The sequence below is a fragment of the Eurypyga helias genome, unplaced genomic scaffold (assembly GCF_000690775.1).
Source record: "Eurypyga helias isolate BGI_N326 unplaced genomic scaffold, ASM69077v1 scaffold2790, whole genome shotgun sequence".
Taxonomy (NCBI): domain Eukaryota; kingdom Metazoa; phylum Chordata; class Aves; order Eurypygiformes; family Eurypygidae; genus Eurypyga; species Eurypyga helias.
In genome coordinates, this window is record NW_010226083.1 from 20,322 (window position 1) to 36,061 (window position 15,740).

The 15,740-nt window shown below is 49.4% G+C and overlaps 1 protein-coding gene across 2 annotated transcripts in view; it reads right to left on the reverse strand.

Moving 5' to 3' along the window:
* Positions 1–14,857, reverse strand: part of PAK6 (p21 protein (Cdc42/Rac)-activated kinase 6) — a 15,381-nt gene extending 524 nt beyond the window's left edge. The window contains exons 1-7 of one of the 2 annotated variants that reach the window (XM_010151388.1): positions 14,654–14,857; positions 9,539–10,156; positions 5,894–6,385; positions 5,533–5,666; positions 2,616–2,742; positions 2,313–2,438; positions 1,545–1,679 (exon numbers count right to left, since the gene is read on the reverse strand). In XM_010151388.1, coding sequence (XP_010149690.1) covers positions 1,545–1,679; positions 2,313–2,438; positions 2,616–2,742; positions 5,533–5,666; positions 5,894–6,385; positions 9,539–10,156; positions 14,654–14,857 — 1,836 coding nt within the window. The remainder of the gene's footprint in view (positions 1–1,544; positions 1,680–2,312; positions 2,439–2,615; positions 2,743–5,532; positions 5,667–5,893; positions 6,386–9,538; positions 10,157–14,653) is intronic. The other variant, XM_010151395.1, reaches the window with a different exon arrangement.
* Positions 14,858–15,740: the final 883 nt, after the last annotated feature.

A 15,740-nucleotide genomic window follows, 5' to 3' on the forward strand; every position in this document is an offset into this window, starting at 1 on the left:
GAACCAATTCATTCTTTTACCAGCCACAGACTGTGGAAAAAGTAGTTAAATAGGACCCCCAATTGGGCTTTGAGAGTCGGGAAACCTGATGCTGCAGGAAGAGGAAGAAACTGCAGCATCATACACCAAAAGGCTCAGTGACCTCAGCAGCTTTGTCCTCCAAAAGGTGTGTGACAGCCTGTTGAGCAGCCAGACCCAAGAACCCCCGAAAGGCACCGCGCATCTCTTGCCGGTGGTAATCCTCCGCATCGCTAAAGCTGAACAAGAAATGAACTTGGTATTTATTCATTTATTTTAATGCTGCTAATTACATCCATTTTAGACAGGGGGCACTTTCCCAGCACTGGTTAACAGAGGTAGATCATGAAATACTGTTCACACTGAGCTCCTGCCTGTTCCATGAGCACTCTGAACGACGTCTCTGCGACGGCTAGAGGGAGAAGGCACAGGACAGCCAGGTAGCGTGCCAGGATCCAGCCTTTTTCACTAGATTTATTGACAGAGCGATGCTGTCAAAAGGCAGCCGACGTCCCCCCAGGCAGCAGCGCTTGACCTGTTGCACCCGGTGGGGCATCCATGGCCATCACACCGGAGAGCTGGATCCCCCGCCGGTGCTGGGCTCTGCTCAGCATGGAGACAGGGGCGGATGGCCACACAGAGGTCTGCTGGCAGCCAGTTTGCTTCCCAGGACAAGGTGGAGCAGAGCAAGACTCTAAAAAGCTCTGGCTTTCCCAGTCCACGGTAGGGTCATGCCACCAAGCAAGGTGTGCGATCCAGGCCAGAACCGGCTTCGCTCCGCCTATGGAGCAGTCATGTTCTCTGCGCCCAGAACACAACCTTGAAATCTCAGTGAGCATTGTACAGGCAGAGAGGAAAGAGCAGCTGCTGCTGTTGGAGTGAACGCCGTTAGTTCAGCAGTCTACCCTGTTAAATAATTCAGCTTTAGCAGCTGCAGATATTCTGATTAATTGGAAAGGCCGGAGAGCTCAGAATGCTGCAGAAGCTATTTGATCTCAGAGGCTTGGGCTGAAATGAAAGGAGGACTGCTCTAAGTGGTGACAAAAGGGTAATCACTGTATTTCTTATGTCACTGCTGCTTTTTTATAAGAAACCATGAAGCTGGGTCGATCTTCAAAGCAGCTGCAGGGTCTCCATGAGCTACCGCCTGTGCTGAGCTCTCCTGCTCCACCCGTAACGCAGTCTTGGCCCTTCCAGAAGCCATGGGGTTGGAAACTCTCAAGAGCAAGGATCCTCCTACGTCCTTCCCTGGAAGATGAGCTACTCTACCGGCATCAGCAAGGCATTAACACCCGAAGCAGCTTTGATTTGCAAAACCTGGTTTGTGCCCAAGTGCCCTCGCGTTACCAGGGCTGTTTCCCAAGCAGCCACTAGCTGTCAGCAGCAGCTCGCATTGCTGCGGCACCAGGGCCAAAGCTGCTCCCCAAGAAGCACGTCCTAGCAAGATTCCTTTCACAGCCAGCCTCACCGGCCGATACGCGTGTGTCCCCACGATAAACACCAGCGCGTTTGCCCAGTATGCTCACCCTGTGGAAGTTTTTCAGTTTGGGAGGAGGACTGTCACGGAGTCTCTTCATTGCCTGGACTGGAGAATCACTAAAATAGGGGGGTTCTCCATCCACCATCTCGATCACCATGATCCCCAGCGACCAGATATCCACCTGCAGGAGCCAACATCACATCACTACACACAGTTCAGAGGAACTGGTTCGAGCTTTGTCGCTTTCACAAAGACTACAACACCCCACCCACGGCAAATGTTACGGAGAGAGTGAAACATCCACCCGCTGGATGCTACCGGGCTCCTTACCAGGGGTTAACGAAGCCAGCTTTCCAGCCAGGACCGAGCCACGCTGGTGTTGCAACATGTAAAAGTCTGCAAGTAACTGCTTGTGCTACACCTGGTTGATTGGTAAACAACACTCATCAGGCTGCAGCCACCTGCCCGTAATTCCAGAGCTCCCATCTGTGCCTTCCCTCCCCTCCTCCGACTGATCCATATCCTGGCAGGGGTTCCTCCTTGCCAACATCTGGCTGCACTACAAGCCTGTGCCAGGCTTCAGGTATAAGAACAGAGTAAGTTTACACCTTGTTCCCGGAAGCAGAACAACCTGTTTTTCTGCTCTTTTAGGAAATACTGATACCATCACAATCCAACCTGCACTCATAGTGGCATTTGTATTTTAAAACAGACTCCAGAGACTCTTCCAGAAAAGCCAACAGTTACTGCCCTGTGACACTCCAGACTATCACTTCCTGCCTCTTCCAGCAGTATTAGGGAAGCGGTCCCCTACCTCAGTAGCGTATGGTATCCTTGCAATAACTTCCGGAGCCATCCAGTAGGGAGTCCCTACCAGGGACTTTCTTTTAGGTACGTCTTTACTGATCTGAGCACAGAAGCCAAAATCTGAGAGTTTGACCTGTACAAAGAGAAAAGCAACCAACCTTTAACGCAGTTTTTGAAAAATATGGAGGGAAACAGCAAAATACAAAGGGGGTTCAGAGGAGTTAAGAGGATGAGGTTGTGGAGAGGAAAGAACCAAGGAGACCCAGGCTACAGCAGCAGACGGGGGGGCAGTTCGCCTGAGGAAACACACCCTTCCATCCAGCGTCAGAAGGATGGAGTCGCTCTTGATGTCTCGGTGAATGACCCCCTGAGAGTGAAGATACGACAGCGCCTGCAGCACCGACTCACACACTGTTGCAATCTGCTCTTCGTTTAGCCTGGAATTAGAGAGACAGGAGTTAGCTGCCTTGTGCTGGGCAGCACTCGTCCACCCACGGGGACTCTGACGGCACAGCGCGAGTGCAGGTGCGTATCTGGGTGCCCGTGGCCATCACCATCTCACTTTCACTGCTCTCCTAGGACTGTCTTACTGTTGAAAACATTCTTGCCTTGATGGTTAGCAGTTTTATGTTTTCATACGTCTAATACAGAGAAACTGTATTTTAAATCTCATGTCTACATATATTCTGCAAGGTGCTGTTTCAAGCAATTCTGAGAGGCAAGGCTGCTTCTTCGTGCCAAGGTGCCTCAGTAACAGCTGAGAACGCTTTTTATCACATACAGGAAAGCTGTTCACACGACACATTGTGCAACTTCCTCCAGAAAGCACCTAAACACGGAATGGATAGAAAACACAGGGGTCCTTCAAGGGCTTCATGCAGCCAGAGCTTGGATACTCCAGTACCCAACTAAAGGTAGCACAGGCTAAAGCAGGGAGGACACTGCTGAGTTTTACCGTTCCCTCTGTTAGCACACGGAGCGTGAGCACAGAGAACTTCCAAACAGCAAGACGTTCTGAAGATGAATACAAACACAAGAACCTCCCTGATTCAGTGAAAATGGCAGAAATGAAAATTCTCCCCTCTACCCGGGGACAGTGTCCTCTGCACACCTGTATGAGCCATGCTAGAAGAGAAGTATTGCAAAGAGTAGCTGAAGCACCCGGTTTGAGCACTTTGGATTCTCAGCCTGTCTCCAGCAGCGTTTTCAGTTGAGGGCAAAGAAATGCCACCTCCTCAAATCCAGGTCTGCAAGTAAGACTGAGGAGGAGAGAGCCTGGAGGGCAGAACTCCACAGAGGGCACCAGGATCTTCTAAATAAACGAGAGCAATTTCTACACATCCGTGAAGAACACTGCACCTTCGGCTGAGCAATTTTACTTCCGCTGCCTGGTGTTCATGTCTTCCTCCACCAAACCAACCGCCTGACCAGGACCCTGCGTGCCTGGTGGCTGCCCTGTGCCACGCCGACGGCAGAAACAGGTCTGCAAGGTAGCAGGGAGCTGCTTTGGCCGTTGTGATTTAACCCCTAACGCGAGAGGGACTTCTGCAACACGGAACCAAACCTCTCTAGAAACAGTGCTTTTCGTTTCATAGCGCTCGAGCTGTAAGAAAAGCTGAGAGCTTCTGAGCTCTGTGGTTCTAGAAGATAACAAGAGGTGCACTTTCAGCTCGTCACATATGGAATTCAGCTTCAGTCAAGTGACTGCATAGCATAAAACAGATTACTAGGGGATTAGCTCACTCCTGCAGATGCAAATCAGCTATCATCTTCAGCAAGTGTTTAATGAGTGGAATGATGGTATTTTCCTCCCTGTGAAAAACTGATAAAGGCTCGCAGCTTACTTTGGATAAACGTTGTGGTTGTAACTGATCCTGCTTCCACCACGTGGAAATTCATTAAGAGGATTCATTAAAAGGTTCAAGGGAAGGCTTCGTAAAATAACTCAGATGTAGGCTGAGGTCCCACACTGGAATTCAATCTTACTGGCAGATGTGAACTACACAGACCCTTCATAAACATCTACAGATTATTTTTATCTGCAGTTGCATTGGTTCTAAGACCAATGGCTAAGAGCTACGAGTGTTTCACTGGCCCTGCAATGCCGTAACCCAGCACTCCTTGGGACTGAATGTTCCTTTTTCTGTCCAGGAGCAGGTATGTGACTGACAAACCTTGGTTCTCCGACCCCGAGATGTGGCTCTGACCTCAGTGCTGGAGAGCCTGGCCACCTCAGTGTCCTGAGACACCCCTTACAGGTGGGGCTGTAGGGGCTATGAAGGCCGATGTCCTCTTCTTGTGCCTCCCAAACATCACAGACACAGATTCCAAAACAGAGAACCCAGCAGACCAAGACACATGCCTGAAATCCACCACGGGATCAGTAAAGGCCAGTCAAAGCACGTAAGTGAATTAAAGGCATACTATGATTAAAAAAAGTAAATGCAATTAGTGTTAGCAATACGACCTAATTGTAATCCAATTAAGATTCTGAATCTTCAAAAAAGGGAAGCTCATCCTACAGACTTTCTTGGTCAGTCTTTTCATTGGCATTCCCTGTGCCAGTTCCCAGCCTCGCAGGACTGCTGGGAAGCAGGAGGAGGGTGCTCCGGGGTCACGGGTAGGACATGCTCATCACAACTGCATCACCAGAACCCCGCGTGAGTGGGATTCTAGAGGCCATTGGAGAACAGCTCCTTTGCCCTACAGGAATGCTTTGGGCATTAATGAATATTGAAGTGATGTGGACAAGAAAACAAATTTAGGAGAGTGTCCAGTAGTTGCTATCTTTAGGCAATGAAATTTGGGAAGGAGTCCAGATCCGAAGGCTCTGCTGCACTTCTCCGGAGGAGTTAGCCACAAATTCAACCTCGTGAAGGTTGCACCACTGACAACTTACGTCTGCATGCTCTTTTATACGTACTCAATGAGCTTCCTGGCCAGAGTACCACAGATATAGTAAACAATTCTTTTAATGAGTACTGTGTTTTACAGGGAAGGTCACGAAGTGCGTGAACAGCGGGTATCTAAAGGGATCAGTGCTGTAGGCCCCTTCTACATCGGACGTATCGCGTCCTTCAAAGGGATGACAGTTGTAGGGTGCAGTAGTTTCAGGGCACTGCAAACACAAGGTGTCTGAGGGAATCTGTTCTTCCCAGAAATCTCCCTTCTGTTCTTGCCTGCCAGGTGGCAACACGAGCTTTGATGTTTGGGATTTTGCTTTGTACCTGATCTGAGACACGATGTCTGTGAGGGCTCCCCCCTGCAGGAACTCCATCAGCACCCAGAGCTCCTCTCCCACCAGGTAGCTCTTGTACATCTCCACCACGTTGACGTGTTGGTAGTCCCTCATTATCACCACCTGTAAGAACAGTGGACACCTCACCACCACAAAACAAACTTACCCAAAGCAAGCGTGCACAGCCCCACAGTGCTGCAGCCTCCACCCCCCAGCCACTTCCCTTCTTGGTACTAGCACGATTCTATTCAAAGGAAGGTGCCTCCTGCTCTTCCCTTCTTTTTACCACACCAACTGTTCCTTGGCTTTGTGGCAGACAGCGAAACCCCACCTCTCCTCACTGCACTCACCTCGTTAAAAAGGAGCTCCCGGCGCTGCTGCTTTCTCAGATCCATCATTTTCACCGCCACCTGCCTCCCCGAGTGCTTCTCTCGAGCGATGCAGACGATGCCGGTGGACCCTTCGCCGATCTTCACGTAGTTCTCGAGCAATGTCCGGGGATCTCCCTGGTCCACAACCATCCTCAGGGCAGCTTTGAACTGCTCGTGAGTCACGACCACTGGGTCCTCGCCCGCCAGCTGCCCTTTCCCAGAAGAATCCTGGGGAAGGTGGAGGTTGCTAGAACTAGTCTGAGTCTGCCGGTTCCTGGGAGAGCCGGCGGGTGACGGCCTGCCCTGCGGCAGCGCAATCGCCTTCTCCACTGTTGGCGACTTCTGGGGGGTCCCAGCTTCTGAGACCACCCTGGGGAAATCGGACGCAGGCTGATCTGGTGGGAGAGACTGGGCTTTGGCTGCAGGGCTGTGTGGTGAACCCCACTGCTGGGGCCTGAAGAAAGCATTAGGCTTCGAGAAGAACAAATACAAAAGTGGAAGGAAGAAAAAGTGATGGTTAGACTACAGAGAAAACAGAAATCCGTCGGGTGTTATGACACTGGGGCCCAGTACAATTTGTAGCAGACGGGGGGCAAGAGCTCTAGGTTCTTGCCTCAGGGTCTGCCCCATATACGCTGCATAACTGGGGAAGCTACACGGATGCAGATTTTCAAGAATCAGCTCCAGGATGGGTGCTGTGCTTTAAGGATTTCCAGACTGAGGCAGTTTAAAAGGCACCTTTCAAAGTACGTGCTTTAAAGAAAACGCCACAAAACAAAACCCACAAAAAAGAAAAAAAAAAAAAATCAGCTGCTAAAAAGCATTCCAACCTTGCCACCAAAACTCAGGGGCAACCTGTGTTGCAGGGAATTTGAAAATCCTTTATCCCCCTGTGCCTCTGATCTTCCTATATATAAAAGGAAAGAGGATTCATGCCAAAGCTGTAAATCACTTTGATGTCTTGGCCTAATTCCCTCTGGGTAATTACACACTGCCTACTGAAAACTCTCCCTGCACTTTCCACTGGTACCTGCAGAGCGTTCCTGTCAGTCAGGCTCAGAATTAACACGCTCTTTTGGGAAAAGCACCATGAACCAGGAGGGCTGTGGGTGGCCAGTGTGACACAACCACACAGAGCCACCTGCCACCTTGCCATTTTGCTGGCCCCAAACCAACCTACAATGAACTTGGCTGAGCAGTGCTCTCTCCCGAAGCGCTCCAGGCTTTCCGAGACCTCCCACTCAAGCACCAGGCAGGCCCAACCCTGTTTATGAGATGTAGTGAGATCACAGCCTGCGGGAACGTGGCTTCAGGATACGCATTCCCGTGTTCGCACTACACACAGGTCTCCCAGGAAGAGTAAATCTTGAAGTGCTAATACTCGCCCTGGACATGCTGACTAATTAAAATTCAACGTCATCTAGCAGGTTAGGTATAAAATACATTATACACTTAGCTATATGTAAAATAACAGTGATCTGACGAAGCAGCAACTTCAGAAAGAGCGAGCCAATCATTTATATTATAGGGCAAACTAAACACTTCAAAGCAACAAGCTTTTTCTCTCTCACAGTTCAGACAGATTATTAATAACGTTAATCATATGGGTATGGGAACCAAAAACGGGCAGTAGAGAAATTTTTAAGAGCGCGCTCGTTTTCCCTGTCTCACAAAATAATTGTATAGAATTTAATTCTATGCACTTTGGCTTTTAATCAAGGATTTTTGTCAACAGTAAAATCTGCATAAGCCTAAGACACGCAGCTCATGTTCACACACAGGGAGGCCCGGAAAGTACGATGGAGTCGCTGCTGGCATCGGGCTGCAGGAGTGCGCCAACACGGCCTGCCTGTCAGGAGTTCCTTCCTCCTCGTTTACCAGCTCCACTCCTGCAGTCCTGTAGAGACACGCTCATGGCAACCAAGTATGTATTTCCCAACTCCTGTTTTGTCTCAGGAGAGAGGGGAAAAAAAAGTTTCACATAACCCAGAGCATGCAAAAGGGCACACAACAAGCATGCAAGCTCACACATGTTTGTGGAACCGCACGTAAGCATTATTTCCTGTTCCCGTAATTTGACGGCCCCTCTATAGGCATTTTTAGTCTCCGGGCATTTTGAGGTGTCACTGGTTCTCCCACTCCTTCCCCCCATGAGGTTGAAAGGAACGAGTGCTCAACTTTCCCATGGTGACTACAGGCAGCCAGTCATGGCACCCACATCCCCATTTTCAGCCAATTACATCCCCTTCCCATTCCATCTGCAATTACGCGTTTCTTACACACCACAGTTACACATCATCGTCTCCATCTGCGAGGGAGACGAAGGTTTGCGTCGCTGGGGGCTGTTAAGAGCAGCTTCAACAATTGCCAGCCATGGCGCAGATCCTTCACTGGAGCAGGGAGGTGGGCTAGATAACCTCAAGGTCTTCCTACTCCTCTCCTCTCACAAGCAGCTCGAGTTCAAACACTCCCCAGCACGTCCGCACACACACGCGTAACCTCCGCTCCTCCTCCTCAGAGCGCTGAGCCACGGCAAAGCCGCTCTGGCTGGAGAAGAAAGACGACACCAGCCCCTCTAAGTACCCCGAGACAAGCCTCCAGCCAGTATTGATCAGCCCACAGCCAGGGGCAGCCATAAGTGTAGCTTGTGCTATCAAGCACTGCATTCCTTTTAAATCCCACTCCCTGGAAAACGGAACCTGCATGGAGAGAGAGAGGCTGCGCCTGAAAGCCTTGAGCCTGATCCTTACGCAAACTGCAAGGAGCTGGGTGGGAGAGAGCCCCAGCCTGCAGTAGGCTTCAGAGCAGCCACTTTTGTTGGGCCAGGGATTCCCATCACCTCCCTCCACATTCAGGTACGCCACACCTGCTAGAAATCAGGCTGGCTTGCACCAGCACAGCCAAGAAACCGCCGCGCAACTGCACGAGGAGAAGGAGTGCTGGGTTAGCCTGGGCTGCATCAGGAGCCGTGCCCTCAAGGGCTGAATTTCCTCTCCAGTAACTGGAGTTTTTCTCCTGGTTTAGTAAGGGAGTCATTCATTCAGGACAGTTTTCCTGGGGGTGACCTAGCTACGGGCTGTTACATCCTTACCAAAACCCAACAGTCAGGTTTCCTGTTTGACAGTACCGTGGGCGCTGATGGAAACGTTCCTGTTGTAGGCAGATTGGCAGATACAGCTATAACCAACAAGCTTTCTTGAGATAATATATTCATTTGCCAGTGCAAAATGGAACTACTAATGTAAATTGTGGCAATTTCCCAAATGGCAAAAGCACAATTATGCTCATATAACGGCATTTAAGTTATGCCTTTACTGCTACAGAAGGGCAAAAATGAGTAAGTCCCCTACCTCCTTCCCAACCTACACCTCTGCAGCACAGCTCCACTAACAAGCCTTCCTCACATCAACCTGGCTGCCTCTGAGCCATGCCTAGCCGTATAGTCTGCGAAGCCTAGGCGGACCACTCGTTTCCCCTGTCCAGGACCATTTTGGTTTCAGCATTCATCACAACAGTAACAGACAGTTCCGTGATGTCTGCAATTAAACATGTTCAGCTGCGGAACCAACCTCTGGCACTGTAAAGTCAACATTGCGCTCGCTCCAACCCACCGAGTTACTATACCTTGATCTGCAGGGAAGGGCCTGACTTGTTGGAGCCGCTGGATGAGGGGAACACGCTGCGTAACAGCCTCCTCTTCAAGCTGTTCTCCCTTGATTTGGAGCTAGGGCTGCCCTCCCCTGCGGGCCGGGAGTTTGCCTGTCGCACGAGACAAGGCTGAGGCCAGCACTCTTCTGAGCTCTTTTTTCCCGTCTTCTCGCTCTCCCCTGCTAGGGTCGGCATGTGCTGCAAGCCAGAGGCGCGCTGGAGGCAGCTGCCGTCAGCACCCTGGAACTCCGAAGGCCCGAGGGACTGTGCTTTCACCACCATTCCGTTGGGGTGAGGCTGTCCTTCCAGCCGAGGTTTATAGTCTGGCCACATGGTCTGCCTCCGTGTCACCTTGGTCCCACCGTTGCAATTGAGGTAGTTTCCATACTTGTCTGCCCAGTCTGCTTCAGGACTCTGCAGATACATGTCGGGGGGTCTGTCTTCCCCCAAGAGCCCAAGGGACTGTGCTCTTCTCCTGCTGGTGGGGCTCCTTCCCCTCAGAGTGTTCGAACTGATGGCAGAAAGCTTCTGGATGTCGTTGAGTATCCCGGAGATGTAGCCTTCCACTTCGACAGTGCTGCCCCTCACCACGGTCTGTGAAACACAGGGAAGGGGGGAAGTTAGCAAAGCTGAGGCTCAGTTTCTCTTGAGAGAGGTTAGACTTTGTCTCTCCAACCAAAGAAGGGTCACAGAATTTAGGAAAAAGAGATGTTTCTTTTTTTCCCCATTGTCCTTTACTGAGGAAAAAAATAAAGGAGTCATTTGATCACATCTTCTTGCCAGAGGCAGCAACACTTCCAGCCAGAACAGGGAATTCTGCTGCTGCACTCACATTCTGAAGGACAACATTAGAGCAAAACCGTGATGTTTTTAGCACTCCCGACTCCGTGGTGCTGAAATTGGGCTACACTACATCACTAAATTAGTTCTCCGAAGAAGTTACAATACGCCGTAAGCTCCATCTGCGCAAACCACCTGCTATTCTGACACAAGGCCCATCGCCCCCCTGAAGCACTCTCAATAGCGTGGTCATCAGCCTCCCTTTGTCTGGTTCTCTATAATTTTTGCTAACGCGTCTTAATCCTGACCAGTGAGGACCACGCTGTTCCAGCGCCGCACCCGCCTCTGTGCTGCCAAGCTATTATAATTAAAAATGATGAACAAAGGGTCACAGCAGCTCACAACTGCCTTGGAAGCAAACAATGATCCTGGGCTGTATCCAGAGAAGTGTGGCCAGCAGGTCGAGGGAAGTGATTCTGCCCCTGGACTCTGCTCTGGTGAGACCCCACCTGGAGTGCTGCATCCAGCTGTGGAGCCCTCAACATCAGAAGGATATTGACCACTTGGAGCAAGTCCAGAGGAGGCCACGAAGATGATCAGAGGGCTGGAGCACCTCTGCTATGATGAAAGACTGCAAGAATTGGCCTTGTTCAGCCTGGAGAAGAGGAGGCTCCGAGGAGACATCATTGCAGCTTTCCAGTATCTGAAGGGGGCCTACAAGGGTGCTGGGAGAGGACTTTTTACAAGAGCCTGTAGGGACAGGACAAGGGGTAACGGGTACAAACTGAAAACAGGGAGGTTTAGATTAGATGTCAGGAAGAAATTCTTCCCAGAGAGGGTGGTGAGGCACTGGAACAGGTTGCCCAGAGATGTTGTGGATGCCCCATCCCTGGATGTCTTCAAGGCCAGGCTGGATGTGGCTTTGAGCAACCTGGTCTAGTGCAAGGTGCCCCTTCCCATGGCAGGGGGTTGGAACTAGATGGTCTTTAAGGTCCCTTCCAACCCAAACCATTCTATGATTCTATGAAGAACAAGGCTCCCATCCAGACGAGCAGCAGCACTACACAAGTAGGACACTTGAAGCCATCCGTATATTATGTAGTGCTCAGCCTCGTTTCTTCTGGAACTGAAAAGCTTACAGAAGCTTTTTTAGTGCTGGGAACCAAAATGTTTCATTTCTTCACAGAAATTCACAGCTTAGGATTACTCCTACACTTTCATGAATCTCTGCCTGAGGAAAGTCCTTCCCCTGGAGTGATGGCAATCTCCCGTTTGCCAGCTGAACTACAGGGACCTTCTAAAGATGCTGAATTAATTACACCGAGCCTAATACTGAGCTGGTGCAAAACAGCAGCTCCACTAATTTCAACAGAATGCCAGCACAGCACACAAAACGAGCACCCGGTTTGCTCAGCGCCTGAGAACGAGAGGCAGAATAGAAGATTTTGTCAAACATGGTGGAGAGAGGAGAACCCGACACAGACCGTTGCACATCACCATCAGCTGCAGCAGGAAATTCTGCTCTTCAGTCCTATCGTAGCCATATACCTCCCTCACCACACACCTGCCTCTTCCTCCGTGGCCCCAGCTGCCGTCAAGTAAACACACACTGAGGGCACCAACTCCTCAAACCGTTTCCACTCTAGAAAATCCATTCCAGCGCTCACCTCACATCCTAGTTAAAAGCTTCCCAAAATTAGACTCAAGTCTTTCCTGTTACACTGCTGATCTGCTAAGTCAGTCCCGTCCCCGGTGGATGGAGACGATGGGAGTTAGGGAAGTCAGCTGTACTTCGCAGCTGTGTTTAAAGACTGCATCAGATCAGTGAGGGAACACCCAAATTTGAGCTAAATCTGTATCTCACAGAGATCATGCCCTTCACAACCTCCAAACAGCACATGTCAAAGAAAGAGGAAGAACTAGGATAGTTGGATCCAGGGCTCTATGGATAAGGGCTTGGCCTAATAGGGCCAGTCAGCACTTTAAAAAAAAAAAAAAAAAATCTTACCACTGACTGGTGTCACTGAACAGAAGTTTGTTCAAATTAAGTTTATCAGTAATAATCAGCTCTGATGCAGTCTAAGAGAGTATTTGCACTTGGACTTAGTGGGAAAGAAAAAAAAAATCAGTATTAAAGATTCTTCTCTGGTTTTTAAAGACTGTTGGGTATTTAACCCCTTTTGCTCTTAAAGGTCTGCACTGCCCTTTCAGCTCTCGCCATCGACAGGTCTAATGAGCCAGAGACGAAAGTACTGACCAGTATTAGGACAAACTCCAGCAAATCTCTTCCTGCACATTTCTATTTTGACAGCGATGCCTCACCCTATTCTTCTGAGTATACTTCTTCTAATACCTGAGGAAACTCCCTCGGTTTGCTCTGGGAATGCCATAGCTGCAGTGTCGAGCCTAAGTGAAGTCAAGACTAAGGGGAGAGCTATCATTTCTCCCTGACCCAAAGCCTGATACTCAGTGATTGATGGAAATTGGGTTGCTTGACATGATTTGCTCCCGATAAATCCACGCTGGCTGCTAGCTATTACCCTGCTATCTCCTAGGAAGTGGTTGCAAATAGATTACTTGCTTATTTGTTCCAGTCTCTTTCTGGGAATTGAAACTGTTCCGACTGATCTGCAATTCCTTGAATTTCATTAGGCCCAGCTGACTTGAAAATATGTAACTTATCTAAGAAGTCTCATTTCTGCTCATGTTCTTTGCTGATTCTAGCCTGCGTTCTTACCCCTTCGTGCTCGTGTTAATCGTGTTAGCCCACTGATCACAGTTAACCTTTTCAATAAAGGCTGAAGAAAAATCATTGAACATTTAAGCATTCTCAGCATCATCTGTTATTAACTTTCTTCCACTACGAGCAGTGAACAAATTCTTTCCATCCTCCTCCTCAGCATACCGACGATGTCTCCTTCGCGTCCTTTATGTTCTTTGAGAATGACATCGCTCTTTGTGCCCTGGCCTTCCGGTTTTGTCCCCACATAAATTTCTTTTCTATCTGCCCTTTACAACTTGACCTACTTTCCACCCTTCTGAGCACTCCTCCTGCCGTTTAAGCTCATTAGAGAGCTCCTGATCTAACCAAGTTGGCCTCTTATTACACATTTTCTCCCTTCTCTGGCTTGCAGTCCTATCTCCTACTAGGTTTTGAACCTCAAAGCACATGCAGGACACCACAAAACCGAAGGCAATACATACTCCCTTTTCCTTTTACCTGTTCTTCCCAAGCAAGTTTTTCCTTTCTAAATCAGCATTCTTCTCAAATATCCGGATGTGCCATTTAAATTGCAGGTTTGATTTTACATTAATACTTGCATTATACTAAAACGTAGTCTGCTTAGTCCCCGTGTTTTGGGCTCTGTACACAAAAAGCCGAACATAGCCATCAGATAGGAAGGGACGTAAAAGAGAAACATTGCCTAAAAATTAAAGTTGTAACATCTCCATTTTACAATCTCCCTTTCGGTTCTTAGACCCCTGTAGGGGTTTTTTAACTGGGAACACAAACTTCCCACCATCTAACAAGACCTGAAACGCAGTAACTGTGCCCATCTTTCACCTCCTTCTCCAGAGGTCATCAGGAACCTGCCTCTCTTCCCACAGCCGGTCCCTGCAGTCGCTTACGAACAGGCTCCAGCTGCCATGATCAACAGCCATCCAAGCAAGACAACCATCTAAATTCACCCATCTACGAGGATCAGTCGCTTGTTCCTCTTTGCTGAAGGGCTTTAAGGACATTCTTCTGTTTACTATGTCCCACTTTCTGTTAAAATGTCATTTTGTAAACCCTCCCAGCCTAAACCCTCGTTTCGTCCTGCTCCTGTTGGCTCTCACTCGCTCAGCTGTCCGCGAACAGCAAGCTAGCGCTACCCCGCTCTCTCCCACTCAGGCTTCCCTGTCAACTTAATTACCAGCCAAATTCGCTCACCCACGAGAACGACAAACCTGCTAAAACAGGTCTCTCCACAAATTCTCCTTTTCACTTCCCTGTACAACAGCTGAAGACATCCCAGGCCCTGTCAGCTACCACGGGAGCTTTCACAGGTCCTTGCTCCAGTGCCAGGCAGCCAGCCGGTGACTACGGCACGGTGACTACGGCAGTTAAGGGTACTACTGCCCGTATTTCTGATGAAGTTACTGTCACCTCTAAAAAAAGACAGTGTTACAAAGCCCAGACCCCACCATCCACCGAATTCCCTACAGATCCCTCCCTTAGCCCCATTTAAATACACAGTGGGCAACAGAAACATTCCCCAAGGAACAGGAAAGCCCAGGGGACAGCAGGGAGTAGTCTTCCTCTCTTACCTTCATCGGCTGGAGCTGCATCCTCGTGATCCTTGAAGGGTCTACCACCGGCTTGGGGCGCCTCAGCGTGTCCAGAATATTCTGCCATTGAGGTGGCAGGCCCACAAATTTGCCCTCCTTCGGGTCAAACGAAGTGTGGACGCGGTGCTCAAAGTTCTGCGGAGCGGAGATCTCCGGGCGTTTCTTCTTCTTCTTGCGGAACATGATGCCTGAAGCAGAGAAGGCAATGCCGTCAGCGCTCCTCCCTGCCACCGTCCGATATGCCCACTCGGTAGTATCACACACTAATTATATCAGTTAATTGCGTTGTATGGGGTACATTCTCCAGTGACAAGCACTTTAACAACAGTCAGCCATCTGCTTTTACAGCTGAAGGCGAGGCAACAAGAGAGCAGTGGCTTGCTCCAGACCCCCCACCTAGCAGCCAGGGGCTGAGCTGGGATTTCTGGTGACCTTTTCAGTGCTCTGCCCACGGTGAAACGGCACTCCTGCTTCAGAGAAGAGACAGGCACCTCTTCCATCTCCATCTGAACTCCTACCACTCAGCTTCCTTTATTTCTACAAATTCATATTGCCAGATATAAACATTTTAAATGTACCTGAGGTACGTGTTTATATTTTAACCTAGGTTAAATGGCTTTGGACTCCAGCCATTTAGTGTTGATTCCACAAGCCTGGAATGAAGGGTCGTTATGAACTGGGCTCAGGCTGTCTTCTCACCGGTTACTCCAAGGGAGGAATATACATTCAATTCCCACCTAAAGATAGCAGAGCTGTTGCCAAAGGAAGAGCTGCCCAAGACTGATTTTGCATCTCAAGTTTTTCTAGCTTAGACAGAGGGCTTGGAGAGAGAGAGAGAGAGGAGGTTGTAGGTGGGAATCAAACTGTCAGCAGGTAGCTGAAGAAGCTAAAATTAAAAACCAAGATTCCTTTCCCTTGGGGGCTGAAAGAGACAGTTTGTGTGAACAGCCACTACAGTTGCAACAAGCCAAAACCAGTAACACTTAAATATACCCAAACATAAGACATGGTAAAAATCTGAAGTTAGATTTTCTAGCAAATAAAAAAGGTAGACAGAAAGCCAAAA